The sequence below is a fragment of the Phyllostomus hastatus genome, unplaced genomic scaffold, assembly GCF_019186645.2.
Source record: "Phyllostomus hastatus isolate PE091 unplaced genomic scaffold, TTU_PhHast_1.1 phas_contig_40, whole genome shotgun sequence".
Classification (NCBI taxonomy): domain Eukaryota; kingdom Metazoa; phylum Chordata; class Mammalia; order Chiroptera; family Phyllostomidae; genus Phyllostomus; species Phyllostomus hastatus.
Window position 1 is genome coordinate 33,694,638 of NW_025333872.1, and position 21,172 is coordinate 33,715,809.

Genomic DNA, 21,172 nt, shown 5'->3' on the forward strand with positions numbered 1-21,172 from the left:
CAACACTAGAGATATGTTAATATCTTTGAAAGTAAACATTATTCTAAACTATTAAAGGGGATTTTAGAGGACTGGAAAACGACTGATCACTTTCATTCTTGTCTAAAGAATAAACTCCAGTTCAATTTTCAAAATCTGTATCATGGACTAGGAGGTACAAAGTAGTCAGGGTAGGATTTTTAAGCATACAATAAAGTAAAACAATATAAGAAAGCACAGAGATAAGCTCAAGAGTTGTTTCTTAAACTTACAGGTATGGGTTCTAATAGTCCAAGTATAATTAACTGGTTTTCACTAATAAACCTTGATTTCCTAAAAATAAGCTTCTGGATTTTTTCCTTACCTCAAAGCTATCCTTGAACCAAATCTCTCTCTTCTTCCAACCATCTGTTCTTTTTTTACCCCCATCCACCTCTGAACTTTTCTACTCTAACCCCAGTTCACCAATTATCTACTGCCTTTTCATTTAATACTTACTAATGCTGAGGAACTGGGTCTACAAAGAGCAATAAAAGATCATCTCTATCCTCCAGGACCTAAAAGTATAGTATCAAAGAAAAAAGGTAAATAGCCAAAAGTATGTGATAAAAGCTATAGAGATAATGCTAAGCAGTTAATTCTATGCAGATATTTAAGTTTTAAAGGATGAACAGACGGAAAAAAAAAGAGAGAGAGAGAGAGAGAGAGAGAGAGAGAGAGAGAGAGAGAGGGAAAGAGAGAGACTGAAGAAATACTGGGTTGGCCAAATTTTGTTCATTTTTCCGTAGGATGGCTCTAGTAGTACTTAGTTGTCTTGAACTTCATTCTAAACAATTTTGTTAGATTGTATTGTGACAGCTGTCATATCAGCGTGCAATTAATAAAAACTTTCAAAATTGGTGAATTTTTGTGCAGTGATTGTAATATTGAAAATGGAAGAAAATACACATTTTTGGTGTATTATGCTTTATTATTTCAAGATAGGTAAAAAACGCAACTGAAACACAAAAAAAGATTTGTATAGTGTATGGAGAAGGTGCTGTAACTGATTGAACATGTCAGAAGTAGTTTGTGAAGTTTCTTGGTACTACTGACATTTTGGTCAAATGATTCTTTGCAGTAGGCTTGTCTTATGCATTGGAAGATTTTTAGCAGCACCTCTGGCCTCTACCCCGTAGAAGCCAATAGCAGGAGATAGTCAACATACTCAAAATATCCAAATCAATAAAATTATTAATGTAAATAAAAAATGTATCTTTTATTTTACAGAAAAAAACTAAATAGACTTTTTGGCCTACCCAATAAATAATGTTCAGAGACAACAGGATGAAAGATGATTTGGCTGATTCTAAGAACTGTCAAAGAGTTGTACAAAGCTAGAATACAAAGTACAGGTTAGGAAAAGTTTTGTGAGCCACATTGTAGAGCTGAGACTCATTCACACCTGCATTTTAAAATATTTAGAGCAGTAATTTCCAACTGGAAGCAATTTTACACCAGGAACATTTGGGAATGTCTGGGGATATTTCTGATTGTCACAATGATGAGGGAGGTATAGGAGCAACTGGTTTGCTACTAACATTTACCTGGTATGACACTGATAAACACCCTATAATGCACAGTGCAAAGAATGTAAGCAGTGTCAAGGTTAAAAAAAACCCTTAGAATTTAGAAATCCTCATGGAGCCATGGAGCCCTGGCTGGTGGCTTGAGCGCTGGGCTGTGAACCAAAGGGTCGATGGTTCGATGCCCAGCTAGGGCATGTGCCTGGGTTGCGGGCCTGTCCCCAGTAGGGGCAGAGGAGAGGCAATCACACATTGATGTTTCTCTCCCTCTCTTCTGACTCCCTTCCTCTCTCTCTAAAAATAGATAAATAAAATCTAAAAAAAGAAAAAAGAATGGAGCTAGATCCTATGGTACAGGAATAAGAGTGGAGACAGAGAATCAGGCAACCTATCAGTTCTGAGAGAACAGAGACATGACCTTCTCTATCCTGCAACTACAAAAAAATACATGTGTCATAGCCCACTGACAGATATAGGATAGGGACTCAATATTTAGAGGGTAAGTGAATAAATGAGGGTAAGTAGAGTGCCAGGCATGAAGTATTAAGGCCTGAAATAATGTTGTAGCAATGGTAACTCAAATAGAGAGGTCCAACAATTTGCAAACAGTGTGAAAAAAAGCTAAGAAAGGAAAACCCAATTTACCATCACAAATCTTAAATGATCATCTGAGTTACAGCAAGAAGTTCAATGAAAATGAATAAACACTAAGTGTACTATGTATGGTATACTGGACTGAAAATCCTGCAATAAGAAAAAAATAAGTAGTGGGAAAATTTAATGAGATATGAATAAGGTCTGCTGCTTAGTTAATAATAATGTACCAATGTTGGTTAAGTAGTTTTGAGAAATGTAGCAGACTATAACATTAACGAAAAATGAGTAAGGGTAAACGGGAGCTCTTTGAACTCTCTGTGCAGCTTTTTGGTAAATGATTTCCTATTCCAAAATTAAAAATACATTAAACAAAACCCCCATGTCCCAAATGTGTCAAAATTTAAATATTTAGATCTATAAGTAAATATTTAAATCTATCATGTATCGTAGGAAAAGCTAAAATGTTAAGGTTTTTTTTTCTTACTTCCACTGACACTTGGTAATACCACATTTACCAAGGAAAAAGCAAAGAAAATCTTTAAAGGAAGCCAGACAGAAAATGGCAAGAAGTAATCAAACTAAGTCAACATCACAAAAAGTTCATATTTTTTAAAAAAAGTCTTCTGACACACACTGTGATAACTTGAAAAGATACACTGAATCATAATGCAGACAATATGTCGAAAAATTTGATGAATTTTTCTTTCCATTACCATCCTATTCATAGTTTTCTAGCAAAGACATTCCAATCAACAATTTGGAGCAGAAAGAAGAAAGAAAGAAACATTCAACCAAAACAGAATGAAGAAACAAGAATTCAAAGAAATAAGGAGAGGCTTAGGAACCTCCAGGTCATCTTTAAATGTTCCAACATTGGAATCATAGGGGTGCCAGAAGGAGAAGAGGAAGACCAAGAAATCGAAAACTTATTTGAACAAATAATGAAGGAGAACTTCCCCAATCTGGCAAAGAAAGTAAGATGTTCAGGAAGTCCAGGAAACTCAGAGAGCCCCAAAGAAGTTGAACTCAAGAAGAAACACACCAAGGCACATCATAATTACACGGCCCAAGATTAAAATGAAGGAGAGAATCCTAGAAGCAGCAAGAGAAAAGGAGGCAGTTACCTACAAAGGAGTTCCCATTAGACTATCAGCTGATTTCTCAAAAGAAACCTTACAGGCAAGAAGGGGTTGAAAAGAAGTACTTGAAGTCATGAGAGGGAAGGACCTACATCCAAGATTACTCTATCTAGCAAAGCTATCATTTAGAATGCAAGGGCATATCAAGTGCTTCCCAGATAAGGTCAAGTTAAAGAGTTCATCATCACCTAGCCCTTATTATACGAAATGTTATAGGGACTTATCTAAGAAAAAGAAGATAAAAAATGTGAATACTAAAGAAACAACAAGCACAACCATTAACAACTGAACCTACAAAAACAACTAAGTAAACAACTAGAACAGGAACACAATCACAGAAAAGGAGATCACATGGAGGGTTATCAGTATGGGAGTGGGACGAGGAGAGAGGGGGGAAAGGTACAGAGATAAGTAGCATAAATGGTAGGTAGAAGATAGCTGGGGGAGGTTAATAGTATAGGAATGTAGAAGCCAGTGAACTTATAGGTACGACCCATGGACACAAACTAAAGGAGGGGAATGAGGGTGAGAGAAGGTGTGCAGGGTGGAGGGGAACAAGAGGGAAAATGGGATTAACTGTAATAGTATAATCAATAAAATATATTAAAAAAAGAAAAGAAAAAGTCTTTCAGAAAGATACAATTATCTGCTTCGTAATTAATTTTGTTATGTGAATATACCAGTAGCATTTTTCTGTTTCAACACAAAACTCAAGACATTTCTGTCATATTTATATTCCCTATATTCATGTCAGCAATATTTACTGATCTGACAAAAAGTCTAACATCTGTTCAAACAGAGTCCCATAGGACAGAGAATGAGGCAGAGACGATATAGTAAAAAATAATGACTGAAAATTTTCCAATGTAATAAAAGACATTATAGATTCAAGAAGCCTAATAAATCTCACACAAGATTAATTTAAACAAATTGACACCAAGACACAAACTGAAGAAAACGAAAAAGAAAATCTTAAAAACAACCAGAGGAAAAAAAGATCACTTTCCAGTAGCCATAGTTTTAAACCAAAATTGCGTATTAGTAATTATATAAAGAACAAAACGCATAGATAAAACAAAGACTGTCATATTGTACTTTTTTAAAACCACTTCTATTTTTTTTCAAAAAAAATTTTTTAAAGATTTTATTTATTTATTTTTAGAGAGGGAAGGGAGGGAGAAAGAGAGAAACATCAATGTGCGGTTGCTGGGGGCCGTGGCCTGCAACCCAGACATGTACCCTGACTGGGAATTGAACCTGCAACACTTTGGTTCGCAGCACGTGCTCAATCCACTGAGCTACTCCAGACAGGGGTAAAACTACTTCTATTTTTAACAAATATGGAAAATAAAAGGATACAAAACCCTTGAAAATAAGACAATGAAAAAAGATGTAGTATATAAACACAAAGTAAAAGTTATGCAAAACTCGTAATATTGATGATTGGTATAGGAAGTATGCACAAAATGAAAAAAATTAAGTAGTATTTGGACAGATGGAAGAGAAAGAATAACTCCTGGCTACACAGAAGGATGGAGGGTAGAAAAAGAGGCTCTGATTAAAACATGAAGGTCTCTAAAATTCACAATTTCATACTTAGTGGTAGAGGAAGCATAACACCATTAAAATATCTTAACCTCTTTACACTACCATGATCACAAGAGCGACATAGCTAAAGCAGAATTAAATAAGATGAATATTACAGTGTTATACCTTATGATGTGGAAGAAGGGAAGGAGATGATATCAGAAGCAATGAGACTGGTTTGGAGGATATGTAGGAGTTTAGGTAAGACAAGTACCTGATAAGGTAAAAGAGATGAATCTAGGAGGCATTTCAAGAGGAAATCTACTTACATCAGTTTTCCTTCTTTGAAATTTTAAAGGCAAAAAACCCTGCATTATGCTTTTTAAAAAATTATTTTTGTTTTCCAGCTTTATCACCATTCTGTATTATGATATAGCCACCCATTAAATCAACCTAATAATACATGTATTAGGAAACTAGCAATTTTCAACCTTTTTCATTTCATGGCAGACATAAACTAATTACTAAAATTCTGTGGTACACCAAAAAATAGATTGTATTTTTTGCCAATCTGACAAAAAGTAGGTATAATTTTGATTGCTTTACAATAATAATAATAGTAGTAGTAGTACTAGTAGTAGTAGTAATTACCTACCCTTTCTGCTCCATGCAGACTTTCAAATTTCAGGTGACTATACTTGTATATAAGGATTTCTGATAGCAAGAATTAACCAATCAGATGCAACCTTATACAACATGAACAATAAGATGTAACTCTATTATGTGACCTATATGTTATGGTTCACTACAGGGCATTCACACTGGACAGCTACTGTTTTGGAAACTGTTGTCTTTTTTTTAATATGACAATCTAAGGAAAAAGAGGTCAGTTCCCCTGACTAAATATGTATTGTATGTTTTAAAATGTCTTGAGGCACACAGTGTCCTATGCAGCTGAAAAATCACTGTCATAAACAGTCTTTTGTAAAAATAAAATACCAATGAACTAGTTAGCCTATATTAGGTACAATATACATAATCCATAATTACACATTATTATGACTTCTTCACTATTAAGATCACTTATATGGGTCGGGCAGAAGTAAGGCCTGCTTGAGAGTGGTTGGTAGGGTAATAGTATGGGGGTAATAATTTGTAGTTTTAATTTGAGCATTTCACCTAAAATGTCTTAGGGTGTACTTGAGTATGATGATATTGTTGTTATGGAATTACATGCTCATGATTTTGTAATGAAAGATTTTGTAATAAAAAGGAGCATTATCTGTGCCAGACCCTGAATAAGAAAAAAATGACATCTTTTTTCTCTTTGAATGCTAATGTATATAATATGAAATTCTCTTATTTCATAGTAACTAAAAAACAGTTTTATTGTCAAAAGCTCTTTACCAAAAGACCAACAACTTGGTAATGAACTTAAAAAACTCACCAATGCTGGGTGGGCTACCATAGTTAATTGGTGACTCAGGTGGTCTTCCACAATGCAGTGCAGCCAGAGCAGATCCTTTCCATACAACATGCTTGCAGCCTATTAAATACACATATTTTTATGGATATAAAGATAAAACACAAAGACAAAAAGGGGGAAAAAGAATGTATAAACACCATTAGAAATTTTCCATACTTTTGTTTGTGCGTAGCAAAGACTGTCTTCCAGCTCCTAATAATGTTTGTACTCCAGGAACGCTTTGTGGAATTTCTTGTTCAAGAAGAGGTCCTAATCGATGACATATTTGCAGCAAGTGATCAGGTGCTAAATGTCTGTAATACTTCACCTATTATATGAAAGACATAAAATATTTGCTAAATAAAGTGATATTAAGTCTTTACAGGAATAAAGTATACTTTAGAATATATAGTAATATGTTGCGGCTAGTCAACATTTTGTTTTACTTGGGAGAAAAGTTCATGTTTATTCTGTGAAATCACTTGGCTCACAGAATAGAACAGCTACTCAACCATTACTAAATACTGAAGAATTAATGTAACCTAAATATAGCAAGTTATATATCAACAGATGCCAGTCACTGCAAATACTAACAATGAAAAAATATATAGCATTATTCCTAAAATGATGTTTCAGTGTAACATTTTAATTTGTAAAAACTTTAAAAAATCAAATTGTAAAATATAATAGATGTTTTGTATACTTGGTATTATAAAGATTAAAAAAACTTGATTGTTCATGTTCTTATACTGAGTTTTATAATTTACCTAAAACCTAATGGAAAGGCCAAATTTCAACTATTAATTTAAATATATTTTGATGATCATTAAATATAGTCTACTTATTAGAAAAAGTTTGAGCATACCTGAATCAACTATGAATCAACTTCAAAATACTGCTTAATTACTGAAAACACAATATGAAACATTATTTTTATTACTTATCCTAAAGTCTTTTTAGTAAAGAGACAATATCTGCATAATAATCTGAAGAGAATTAGAGAAAATAAAATACACTATGCTATCACTTTCTATTTATCAAGTTCATATTTATTTAGTTATCAAGTTACTGAAGGTTTCTCACTGTATTACTGAAAAAATATCCTAGGTCAGCTGCCCTAAAAGTATGTTCTGGAAGCCCCTGGAGGTTCCTCAAGTGAAAATTAGGAATAGAAGATATTATCTGCTTTTTCACTCTCATTTTCTCATGAGGATATAGTGTTTTCCAGAAGACACATGACATGATGTTACAACAGAATAAATGCAGAATCAGATAAGAATGTGTCTCTATTAAGCCAGACATTAAATGGCCCCCAAAATGAAAATCAATGAATGACACTATTCCCACAAAATTGTTTTGGAAAATATTTGTTATAAAAATAATTATATTAACATAAAATTAACTTATTAAATTACTTAAATATTTTTAAATCTTTTAATTTTATATGATAAATGACAATATTACCCACATAAATAAAGAAACTCAATAATTTTTATTAATGCAAAGGGGTTCTGAGGTCATGAAGTTTGAGAACTGTTCACGTTTAGTTAGTAATGGCAATTTTAGTATGAATTCCTTATATAATTAATTTGGGGGAGAAGTGAAGGGTTAAATCATTTCATTTCATCCTGTAGTCATCTACTGTACTTGTAACTGTTTAAGACCATGAATAGTATTTCTAAAAACTTTGCTAATATTCATCCTTCTAAGCTGAAGCTTATTAAGAGAAACTTACTTTGCTTTTCCTCATAATACAATACACTCCTGCTATGGAGACAACATTGAGCCATCCTGTCACACTTTGACAGGCTAACTGAAAATTCTATGGAGTCTAGCATACAGTAGATGGTAAGTACTAATAAAGTGAATAATTCTGGAAAAGAGGTTCTAATACAAATTGTACATACATTACATCTCTGCTTTGGGGATTCACAAAGCTCAATGACATTTAAGCCTCTTAAAAATCTTGAAATAAAACTAGTTTTGTTTAATGCACAATTTCCAAAACTCGGTTAGTAACAGGTTCCTTTTTTCCTTGGTAGTATCATCTTGCCTCAAAACATACTTTTTCAAATATCTGCTTCATTATGATTAGCTAAGTAGAAAAAGTACTTGAAAGAAAATATGCAAAAATAATAACTTTCACAACTGTATTTATACTTTTCTCTGATCTTTCCTAATTTGCTTAAAATATAATTTAAAAGAAAAATATCTAAAACATGTATAGGGTCCCTTCCAGTTCTAAACTGGTATATGATAATTATTGTAATGTAACTTCTTTAAATTCATCAAAATTCCTTGTAAAAATTTTACTTTAACAAGGAAGTTCATTATTAATGTTAATTTTGTGATTTTATTTGAGGGTCTTTTTGCAAAATACATTTTAGGTAATGAACCTGAGAATCCTTACTACAGAATTTCATCTTTTAAATAAAATATTATGAATATACTTTTCCCTACTAAACCTTTCCTTGATGATTTAATGTCACAATTTTTCAAAACCAATGTTCATTTTAAAGTTAGAAGAGATGCTTTCAATTCTTAAACTTCTCATGCTTTCTGGTCTTGGAAAGTTCATACAAGTTGATCCTTCTGCTTGAAATCTATTCTTTACCCACCCACCTCCACATATCATTCCCTTTCATGTCTTAGCCCATGCCTTACATGACCTGTTACACCACAGCTGCCCTACTTTTTTTCCATAGCACATTATACTATTTCCAAAATGTTCTTTTATGCTCCCCACCCCCAACACTTTGTAGTACTTATCATACCATATAAACTGTCCTTAATAAATTTTGATACTCAGACCTCAATGGGAATCCAATATCAGTTACGATCCTCTCTCCCTCCCCTCCAAAATCCACACATACAGGCCCTACCACAATCTTGTCCTGTTTGTGGGTTTAATAAGACCCCTGCACGATACCAAAATTGCCAATTTATTGGTCCATATCCTGCTTAAGATATAGAATTAGATCTTGTTTACCTATCAACCCAGTCCCAAAATGCAGTACTTGCAGGTGAGTGCTTAATAAGCTTAGTGAACACATGAAAATATGCAGAAACCACTGACTTCTACTAACTATTAAATAGTGAAGTTCCTTATGGTCTAAGATCTCAGAAACCAGTTCCAGTACCACTTTTCTATATGCTCCGTATTCTCTCCTTGGACAATCCTATACATATCAAACTTTCTTAAAAGACATCTCTCTTTGGAGCCCCAAACCTCTTCAACTCAACGTATGTAAAAATGAACTCACAATCTTCATGCCAAACACATCCCAAAAAATGTTCCCCATCTTAGTGAATAGCAACACCATATATCACGCCTCAAACCAAGAAGTCATTTTTTTTACATTGCCCATTCCTCCCTCCTACCTCATTCCCAATACCCAAACTGATTTTTCACCAAATCCAGTTGATTTTTCCTTCCTAAAATTCATCTACCTCCCCCTCCTTCACCACAATAACAGCCCAACTTCAAATTATCTTTACAATAAACTCATCTTTGCCACATCCACTCATGTCCTCTAACTCATTAAAATCTATTCTCCACTGACCTTAGAATCCTCTTTCCAAAACATGTATCTGGTCACGTCACCCCCACTTAAAACCACCAGAGGCTTTCCTTGTTCTTTGGAGATTCAAATCATTAACATGGTCTACAAACCCTGAAATGAATTTCTGGTTCACTCATTCCTATTTCTCTCCTTTACCTGGCACATTCCCAGCCTTACACCTTCCAGCCCACTTTCTACATTTAAACACAACAGTCTTTCAGGTTCTTTACCTATACCCTTTCTTCTGTCAGGCTTTTTCTATGTGATGCATTTAACATTCCCCCACATTCCCTTGCCCACATGACTCTTCTAAGTGCTTCAGATCTTCCCTCCAATGTAACTTCCTTTGTTTTTCTTTACCCTATTTAGTGTAAGTACATTATCTTGGATATACACACTCAATGACTTTTCCTTAACTCATTCATCAGTTTACGATTATACATTCAAGAGTGTACTGATTTAATGTTTTTCTTCTCATGCTCACCAGAAGCTATAAGAGAACAGGATCATATCTCTTTTTGGTTCCAACTGTGTCATATACAATACTCATTTTAAAAAATAAATAAAAATTATCTTTTGTGACTGCCTTTCTCTAAACATTATTCTTCACGAATATTAATTCATGTCACTATGGTCAATATTTAAAATATAAAAACAAAAACAAATTTCAGAAAATTTAAATAGCTCATTTATGGACATACATAATTTTTAATGTTCAAATTAGTAAAAACTTTTATCTTTAATATTAAAGCTTTTTAGTTTGAATAAACTTGTATTTATACTAATAGATACTTAAAGGAAAATTAAAACTAAAAGGAAAACTTGAAATGATATTCTAACAAAATCCCTTATCCAAAATATCTATATTTGGATTCTCAGTAATTATTTCTCCACTGTTATTTGGTAAAAACAAAATAAAATTTGACATCCTCAGTTCTAATATACCTGCCCATTACTTTCCATGACCAGAACTGCTTTCAGGCTCTTTAGATGTTCAGCAAGTAAAAGTATGACCAAATTACAGTGTGATTAACAGAGCTAACACATAATGGCTCTACATCATCAAATGCTAGCCCTTGTGGTAAATGTGGCAAGTTTTACATGTAAAAGTTCAGTTAATTAACTTAACACTAAGATATATGTACCATTCCTATTACTATTAATAGAGAAATTATGCTGCAAAAAAGATAAAATAACCTTGAAAGGTCACACACATTTAGTGGATGCAGAGATGAGAATCAAACCAAGGCAGTGTAACTCCAGATAGAGCCCACATTCATACCACCAGACCCCAAAGTACCTATTGCCTCATATATATGCACATATCACTGTGCAAACAAACTATAAGAGAGACATTTTGAATAGTTTTCAAAAGACATTAAACTGAGCCAGAAAAATAAATGTTTTAAAGTTCACTCTCACTATGAACAAACTAGTACAAAAAGGTAAAGGAGAACACTTAAAAATCTAAGGATAGAAGTAGAAGATAAACTACCACAATGATATAGTGACAAAACTAAATACTCTCTCCCAAAATGGCTAAAGGAAATCAATGTGATCAACCCTACTTTTCTCAGTATTTCTAAGATTAAAACTTTAAACACTTAAAGTTAGAAGAAAGGTATAGATTACACAAGAGTTAATATTGCAAACCTTGATACTATTAAAAAATAAGAATTTTTTAAAAAGGCACATTTATCAGTAGTGCTCCATTTCTTATGCATGTCACCTTTGATAAACATTTCGTCTTCTCTCCCACTAAGATGCAAAAGCCTGCTTTATGAATGCAAACCATGATGCAACCTCACTGAGATTCACTCCTACACTAGTGGGCTAGTTAGAGCTTTTTCAAATTTCTCATATCCCTGCCCCCACCTCCAACAGCAATTGAGAATCACTTGATATAGTAACAACAATCTTTGTATATAAATTAATCATTAAAACCTGATTTAAACAAAGGCTTCCTTTTGTAAATATCATGTTACATTATCTAAAGCAGAGGTCAGCCAACACATCCTGGGCAGGGTCAGATGGTAAATATTTTAGGCTTTGAGGCTACTATGTCTGTGGCATTCGCACATATATATATATATATATATATATTTAAAAACTAGATTAACTTTAGCTCAGGAGCCTTGCAAAAACAGGACCTCTGCACAATTTGCCCACATCAGCCACAGTTTACTACCCAGACCTAAAGAATGATCCTTGGTTCTAGCAACTTCTCCAGCAACAGGGTAATAGAATTCTTTAAAATAGAGGCAACTCTGTTCATGCCTTCTCCACCTTGGCACAAATCATAAATCTGTTATCACTCTTTTCTCAAACTGCATATATAAAATTCTAGAATTATCAATTATCAAATTATCAACTACAATTTGAACAATAGGATCATCTTCGGAAAATATGAATTGTAGCAAGGAAGGACCAAAAAAAGAATCTGAGCTCTTTGAGTGGTTTAATCTCCTGCATCTTTGGCTAAAACAATCTGCTTTTGCTTAGTATGCTACTTCATATAAACGACTGTCTTTTCCAGCCAAGAAAAATTTCTCCTTATCAGTAAAATGTATTGTTAAAATGTAGGTATTACTAGTGGGAAGAGAATATAAAGAACCTGGAAGGCACTGCATTCTACCAGATCTACTGATATTAAGAACTTCTCTAATCAATTTTCAAAGAAAAGGTCAATAGTTTGATTAAGGGCTCCAAGTCAAACTGCCTAGGTTTAAGCTCTCACACTAAGTGTGAGAAAAACATTTACTCAAAGTCTCAATGTCTTCATCTGTTGTCACTACCTTGGGAGATAATCACAGTACCTGACATAAGAGTTGGCTTTATTTTAATTATAATCCACATTACATATTACATGTTGACCTTTCATGTTGAAAAAATCTTTCTAAAGATAAACAGGGGGAAAGAATTGGTTATCTTTTCAAGGACTTTTCCAAGTGAGACTAGATCAATGTATTATTGTAACTCCAATTACTTAATTTACTTGTGAAACTTAAATGCCAGTCCTTCCTCTAGCATATAATTAAGAAGTCCCTATGAAAATAAAATCCACCTACTGAGTAGAACTAGTATAATCTGATTTGACTATATTTCTAGAAAACCTGATTGGTCTTTAAAGTCAGTTTTTCAGATTGCCTCATCTATTTTCTCACATTTTTTTCAGATCTGAAAGCCTAGTTGCTTCTGCTCTCTACTATAGTTTGAATTACTAAAAGGTCAGCTTAATGGAATGCAGTTCTTATTTTTATGACTATTCTAGCATACAAACAAGAATCATAAATTTTAAAAAACCATTTGGTATTTAATCATTCTACAAGCTTATTATTAAAACCCAGCCCCTTCACATCTCAAAACTTCTGAAGTTATAATTATACATCTCTTAACCATTATTAAAATATATGTTCAATTATATCTATAATCTTTAAAGCAAGTTTACCTTTTCTCTCAGCACTTTTACTAATAGCATCTTCACATAGATAAATATATGGAATACTTTCTGCCAAATATTCTCCAAATTTATTTATCTTCATAAACAAATAAGGTTAAGTATTCTTCCCATGTCACAGGTAAAGAAAACTGAAATCCAAAGGTTATTCAATGTATCCAAAGTCATACTTTTAGAAAACAGAAGAAATAGTTATCAAACCCAGGTCTCATGACTTCAAGTTAATTGCTATTTTTATTATATTAGTTTCCTTCTCAAAACTTTAGCACCCCCCCTTTTGTCATTACACAGGTTTTATGATTATAAACTTGTTAGAACCCATAACCTCTTTTCAAGTCAAATCTTCTAAGCTGGGTATCTACTCTTTAGAAGTATTCTCACATGCTTTTGATTTCTTTGTAATTAAAAATATAGGTATCAAAATTGATTTTGGTGGTCTGTTTACTTTTTTAAAATTTTTATTTATTGACTTGAAAGAGAGAGACACACACACACACACAAACAGCAATTTGTTACTGTACTTCTTTATGCATTCATTGGTTAATTCTTGTGGGGTAGAAATCGAACCCCACAACACCTTGGTGTACTGGGAGGATGCTCTAACCAACTGAGGTACCCTGTTAGGGCCTATATACTCTTAATTAACTGTAAATAAACACGCTTGAAAGACTGTGTTTTATATTCACTGTTTGGTCAACTATCTAAACTTCATTTGGATAATTTAGTTAGTATGACCAACACAATTATCAGTACAAATTTGTCATCTAAAAAAAATGCAATGCTGTTCTTCCAAAGTTTATTCATCACAATCTATGTTCTGCTAAAAAAAAAAAAAAAAAAAAAACACCTTCCATCCAAAATTAAGGTTTCCATTAAGGTTCCCACAAACAACAAAGGATGCTCTATAAAAACTAATTTAAAATACAACTTTTTAAAATAACATATATTGAAGTATTGTTTTTAAATCAAGTTATATTTGCTAAGCAAAACTTGTACAATAAAAAAATCCTTTAAAACATTTGCTTAGTAAAGTATAATTTAAAATTCAAATCTTTAATTCTTAGATTGTCTATTAATTTAAAGACAGGAAACTCTCAAGACTGTTTATGCTTAAGATGCCAAAGTAAATAATCTTAAGAGAACAACCAGTTTCATTTTCAGTCATGTTTTAGTTTCAAACAGTATACTCAAAATACTAATACCACACATCCAATGGCAGTGAAGTTGTTTCAGAAAATGTGTGTTTCTCCAAGTTGACTGGAATTTATTATTTCCACACCCCAAAACTAAACCAAAACAAAGTGACACAAGCAAGGGTAAGTATTTCTTGTATTTATGATAACCTCTGTGAAGGCAGGCTATGTGCCTGTTATCCATCTATGACAAAGACCAATGGTTCATGCCCCCATGACAACATGCCATCTGGAGTCCAGAATACATATATTCTTTATGTTTCCTTTGCAGAAGACTGTCAATTCACGCTACCATGAGTAACCTAAGCCTTATACTACAAATCTTTTTTTTCCTACAATTTAAATTACTTTTAACTTAAGTAGAAGCTGTATCCGACCATGTTGCTACCTAATTTTTCTTTTTATCAAAACTTTTCATCCAGCCATCCTTCTCCTTATGTGATTCCTGAACTCAAATAAGGCTGCTTGTGTGTGTGTGTGTGTGTGTGTGTGTGTGTGTGTGTGTGTGTGTGCGCGCAAAAGGCAAGTCACTAAAGGTAGACCTGCTTTAGACTGCCTTCCCTGTAGAGACCAAAGGCTCTCACACTTAAAAATATTTTGCTGTTCAGTATCATAATTTTGATTTTCAGTACCCTGAATTCTCAAATTCCATAAAGAAAGAAGTACTAACATTTCCCCCAATGTTATAAAATATTAATACTGTATATTCCATATGCTCAGTAACATATTTAATTCCAAATAACTTAATTTTCAAAAATTACTCATTTCACAAACACAGCATCTCACAAACTAGAAAACAAAAACTGATAATCTTGACATATTCTATTTTTTCTAATCTTGACACATTTTAAATTTATTTCTAAAATTTTAAATATGGTTCCTTTTATATAATGGCTTTAGATATAATTATAAAAGTTAAATATCCTAAAAATTTTACTGTTAGTAATTTTTTTTCTAATGCACTCATTTTAATGAATGGCTTTCTTGAAGTTAATTAAAACAGAAAGTGATTCTAAATGGGTATGCTCAGTATAACTGCCATTTTTCTCAGTGTAACAGACATTTTTATGAATTCTAAAATTTAGATGAGGAAACTACTAGCAGGAATAAAATCAATCTGTTTGGTACTACTTGTCCAGAATAAGTTGGGTAGAATACAACTTTATTTGCTACAATTCTGTAGTGACATGATAATTCACCAACTCTGAGGAAGAAGTATGACTGTAGTAAGTTTCTAGATACAAGAAAAAATCCTGTGGTTATATGATAAAAAAATTCTGAGTGGATTAAAAACTTGACATTCATAGGATTTATTTAACCTAATGTTCACTTAAGAATTAATTCAAGAAAGTCTTTATTAAACTCTTTGAAACATATGTATCATTAAACCAGAATGGCAAAACAAGGAAAAACATCACTCTGACAATTTCCAAAAAGAATACAAACTATTGTTAACAGTTTTAAATTACACAAATCTCTGGACAGGAGCCAGATGCAACAGCCATACTCCCCTCATATATTCCTAAAAGTCACCTGATCATTACCAAAAGAAAAAAGCTTCGTATATCCTCTAATCAATTCTGGGATATTTCAACCACCCAAATACTTAATGTTAATTGTTCCACAAAAAATAGTCATAGTTAGAATCACTTATACAGCTCACCAAGGTTTTCTAGATGTTCACCCAACATGCTTTAAAAATTATTTTATTTACTTTACTTTTTTCTTTATATCTTAGGCTTAATTATGTTATCCTTGACTCTAAAAGTAATCATACTAACAGTATTTTCTAGGGTTTTAAAGTGGTCTTTTTTTTTATACTGTAGCTGTTATATTCAGGAAGTTGTGCACACTTGTTTCTGGAAAAAGTGTTTTTCTTAAACTTTAATACACTATAAAACTGTAACTGGAACAACCTTTACCACCACTACTAAAGTTCTAGTAATAGCAAACACAAACCTTTACTGAGTACTTGATTTGTGCCAGTCCTATCACTCACAGAATCTTACAAAGAGCTATATTATTAGCCCATTTCATAGACTGGGAAATAGACTCCTGTGGTACTTACTATTCTGTCCCATAACAATCATCTAAAACACCACTGTGTAGTTAGGGAGATAATCAAACTCACTCTATACATAATGCCAATTCAAGGGTATTAAGATTTTAACAGGCACTTATTTAATTTTGAAATATATGTAAAATGTTTCACTTTTCAAAATAATGATTTAAGTACCAACAGAATTGCATGTGTAAGAAAAGATAAAATTTTTCCCACTTCTGTCTATACTATATTAAAGCCCTGTCTTAGAAGCTACCAAGCTAAGCTTATCATTTCATTGGCAATCCACAAAAAAAACTGAAACAGAAACTCTTTAACATTTACTTCATATGCCATGCCATACCTCAAATTATACTGGTCGAACTCTAAAATGTACTATATTATTTTTAATGGAGAATGGGAATCGCTGATTCAAAAACATTTAAAGCATCATATATATTTTTTCCCTAAAATTTGTCTCCTAGGTTTTATAACTTTAACTTTCACATTAATCAGCACATTCTAAATAAATGCATACTTAAGATACATAACTAAGTAACTTCTATTCACGGTTCCTAATCATCTCTGACTTTAAGACCACCAATTAATTTATGAAAACTAGTATTTAAACCATAGTGAAAAACATACTAATTACAGCATAGAGGCACGCTACAATGTGGTGTCTCCAAAATCATCCTTGCAAAGAAATACACTCCAACCTGAGAATGCCCCTATCAAAAGTGTTTAGAAAATTTTAAAATCAACATGATCTCTATATCTTTTCTGGGTTTTTGAATAATCAAACTCCAAAAAGAAAGGGTTGAACTCTTAGAGACAATGAATTGCTATTTCTAGTTCAAAAATCAGATTTTCAGATTAGAAAAATTTTAATTCACTTATTACACAAATGAGATAGCAGGGGCCCCCAGAAATTCTGACTTGTCTGAGATTTGAACAAATTTGCAAAATATGAACCCAGTTTAGGGGTGAAGGATGCCTTTGTAGAACAAGAAATGTGATCACAGTCCCAAGTCTGGGAAAAATGCTTAAAATTTTGGCCTCAAGATCTCATAAATATGTAATCACTACTAATTAAGGTGGTAACTTAATTATGGAAACTAAGAAATAAACAAGTAATTGTCCAAAAATTAGTTTTCTTATTCTACAAAAACCTTGCCCACTAAGCCTGGCTCCATTAAAAAAATAAGAATTCTGATAAATGCTTTTTAAAAATGCCCTTCTGCTTTAAATTCAACCCCGTATTTTTAAAAATATAAAATTGATTAGATACATACCATGGAATAAAAAAAAAAAAGAAAAACAAAAACAAAACCCTTTAACTTCACGTCAAAAATATTTTAAATCTTAGGGTGTATGGTAATAACCACAATACCTCCATCAGTAACACTCAAAATGAATCTGTTTTTTAAAAAAATCTGTAAACTTTTAAAAACTCACAAAACTCCACTTTCCTCTTGGTCAAAACTCAATCACTGTGATTCTATCTGCAGGCTGACTACAGATGCTAATCTACACCTATCTTAAGATCATAAATACAAATATTACATCCTATTCCAAATAGGAACTGTAATTTTACAGTTTTTCCAAAACTGTAATTTTAGATTTTTCAAGAAATTTAATCTGACATGTGAATTCCTCCATTTAAACTATTACTTAATTATCAGTAACACAGCAACAAATTTCCAGGTAGAGGTAGACCCTACTGAAACTGCAAACAATAGTCATTAGTTTGGTTTCACTCGCCAAAATAGTCTTCAAACCAATGTTAAATGGAAGCAATTTAATAGGAAACAAAGCTAAACGTGTTTAAGTTGTAAGAATAATTAAGACAATAGAGAATAGTATACAAGGGTATGAGTGGTTCACCTAGGTAAAATTTCAAGATCCTATTATTAAACAAAAACAGAGATACTTGGTTTTGTTCCAAAATGCTTTTAGAACTAACTAAATCTCAAAAAGTCTTAAGTTAAACCAAATACCCATACACATCTAGATACACTTTGATGGAAAGGAAAGCACCGTGAATGATGCTTTGTATCCAGAATATAGAGTGAGCAATATGCTGAATGAATAAAAAGAGAAAATAAACCAGACAACTCTGATGTCTAATGAGAATTCTTAACTATCTCATGAGTATGCCAACATGACTGATGTGGTATAAAGCTGAAAACACTCCAAGTAAGAAGAACCACTTCCATGCAAAATAAGTGGATTTTTATAAATGATACCTTTAAAGACACTGCTTATTGTGTCCTAAGTTTTAAGAAAGAGAACAGGAAAATAAATTCATTTTATTATACTTGAGAGATGAGAAACCTCAAAAAATTAAATAAAATAAAAATCAGCACTGGTAGCCTTGTTATTATTGGAGAAACAAAATGATATTCCTACAAGGATTAGACATTCCCATTATTTGGCAGATACCATTAGCCACTTCATTTTAAAAATACAAATATAACATTACCAACTGTCTCCAAGAAGATAGAAATCTTCAATTACTTTGGTTTTGTGGGTTTTTATAAGATGCAAAAATGAATTTTGTAAAATCTGCCCAATTCTTAAAAATGGAAAATCATAATCCTTATATCTGTCAAATAACAAGGAAGACATAGAAATCCACTTGAGATTTTGTCAAATTATTACAACCTAAAAAGTTAAATATTGCAGTTATTGAATTTGAGTTGGCTTCAAACTCTATTCATATTGGCCAAGAACTGAATGAAACTGGCCTAAGTCACTACTTGAAGGCTGTTAAGTTTCCATTAAATTTACTAAACCTAAGTACCCTTGCTTATTTCCACAGTTGTGAGCACTTACCAACAACCTAGACTAAATCAGAGATTTGATGCATGTTAAATGCTCGACATCCAAATGAAACGAAAGCCATCAAAATCATGTCATGCTTTCACCTCACAATACATTCAATTCTAAGCTACATTTGAAACTTCCCAATTGTTTCAGAAGCCCTCATTAAGAAAATCATTATTAACTATATCAAACATCAGTTGCAAATGTCTCAGAAAATCAATTCACTGCATAGATTTCAAAGGCTGATTCATAGCGTGTGAGTGCTTTAACTACCCTCACACCCACTTATTCAAACAACCTAAATCAGTTTAGAATAACATAGAAAACATAAACTCTCAAAGTGATAGGTCCACATTTAAACGTCAAATTCTATAAATTACTAAAATGTTCACCTTGAAAACTCAAAAAATTTAGTAGGTATTTTTAGCTATTTACCTACTTATCCCAAGATAATCTAAAAAACTTTTACAAGCCAAGTTCCATCCTAAGTAAATACATCGATAAAAATCAAAACTCTTCAGTGGCCTCCAATAACAGTTTTTAATTGAGCAAGGAGCCATAACACGAACATTAGCGATATTAGAAAAAGCCTGCTAAACCTCTGGTTTTAGGATTATTACTGGCTTTACACTTCTGAGTGTTTCGTACACGCAAGATGTTCTGCTGGCCAATTACCATCACACATCTGAACCCCTCCAACAAAAAAAAAAACAGGCTCTGAATTTAGAGAGAGCAAAAGAAAAAGCAAAGTAAAAATATATGGTGTGTCGCCAGGACTCCGCGGCGACGGAATAGCCAGCTTGTGAAATGCTAATGCCACTTCGAAGCAGTTAGTCACCAGCTATTGTGTGGGGCTGGAGAAAGCCGAGCGGACCGCGCACGCAAAGCGAGCGAGCGCGCCCTCTTCCCTCGCGCCGCTCCCGCCGCCGCCAGCGCCGCCGCCTCGCGCGCCCCCGCGTCCGTACGGACGCGCGCGCCGGCCCCTCCTCCTCCGGCCTTGCACTGCACAACACTCATGACGTATCTTTATTTCTAGCACATTAACAAAATATCACAAATAAATTGTCGGCAGCCCCTGCGGCCCCAGGGTGCAGGTACCCCCGGCCACTGCTGCCCGCAGCCTCCGTGCCGGCCTCCCAACCCTTCCCCTGGCCTTTGGAGCTTTCACGTTCTGGGGCCAAGTTTTTGTCTCTGTAAAAAATTGCGGGAAATTCAATTTTTATTCGACTCGGGGAAAAGTTTCTTTGCTCCGCGACGTGAATGTCTCACCAGATTCTGGTAGGTCCTGGGATGCTCCTTCCCGGTCCAGTCGGTGCGTCGGGGCAGCAGCTGCGGGGAGAGGACGCCCCGTTTAGCCGGCCCCCGGCCCCAGCCCACCCGCTCCCCTCCCCCGCCCGCCCCTCGCCCCGGCTGGGACCCCAAGCCCGGCGCCCCACGCCCCAGTGGCGACGGCAGCGGTGGCGCCGAGGCCCAGGGGCAGCCGCCCAGCAGCAGGACACAGCGGGCCACCGCCGCCCTTACCTCTTTCTCGGCCACCTCGCGGATCAGCACCTGCAACAACAAAGCGGGGAGAGCTGAGCCCCGCGCCCCGGGCCGCGGCCCCGCCACCGCCGCCGCCGCCCTCCCCCACGCCCGCGAGCGGAGAATGCCGGCCCTGCCCGTGCTGCGCGCCGTCGTACCTGAGCCGCCTGCTGACAGGGTCCATCTTCCAGGAACCGGGCGATGAGGAAGTAGAGCTCTGCGCGGGAGAGAAGGACGGGGAGACACACAAGCTAAGCGGTCGGGCGGCGGGGGGCGGGGGACCTCGAGCGGAATCG

The 21,172-nt window shown here is 34.3% G+C and overlaps 1 protein-coding gene across 1 annotated transcript in view; it reads right to left on the bottom strand.

The window, feature by feature from the left end:
• Positions 1-21,172, bottom strand: part of LOC123822186 (pleckstrin homology domain interacting protein) — a 140,537-nt gene that overhangs the window by 118,968 nt on the left and 397 nt on the right. Inside the window, exons 2-6 of the mRNA XM_045844139.1 lie at positions 21,035-21,093; positions 20,877-20,906; positions 20,625-20,684; positions 6,450-6,600; positions 6,255-6,353 (exon numbers count right to left, since the gene is read on the bottom strand). Coding sequence (XP_045700095.1) covers positions 6,255-6,353; positions 6,450-6,600; positions 20,625-20,684; positions 20,877-20,906; positions 21,035-21,093 — 399 coding nt within the window. The remainder of the gene's footprint in view (positions 1-6,254; positions 6,354-6,449; positions 6,601-20,624; positions 20,685-20,876; positions 20,907-21,034; positions 21,094-21,172) is intronic.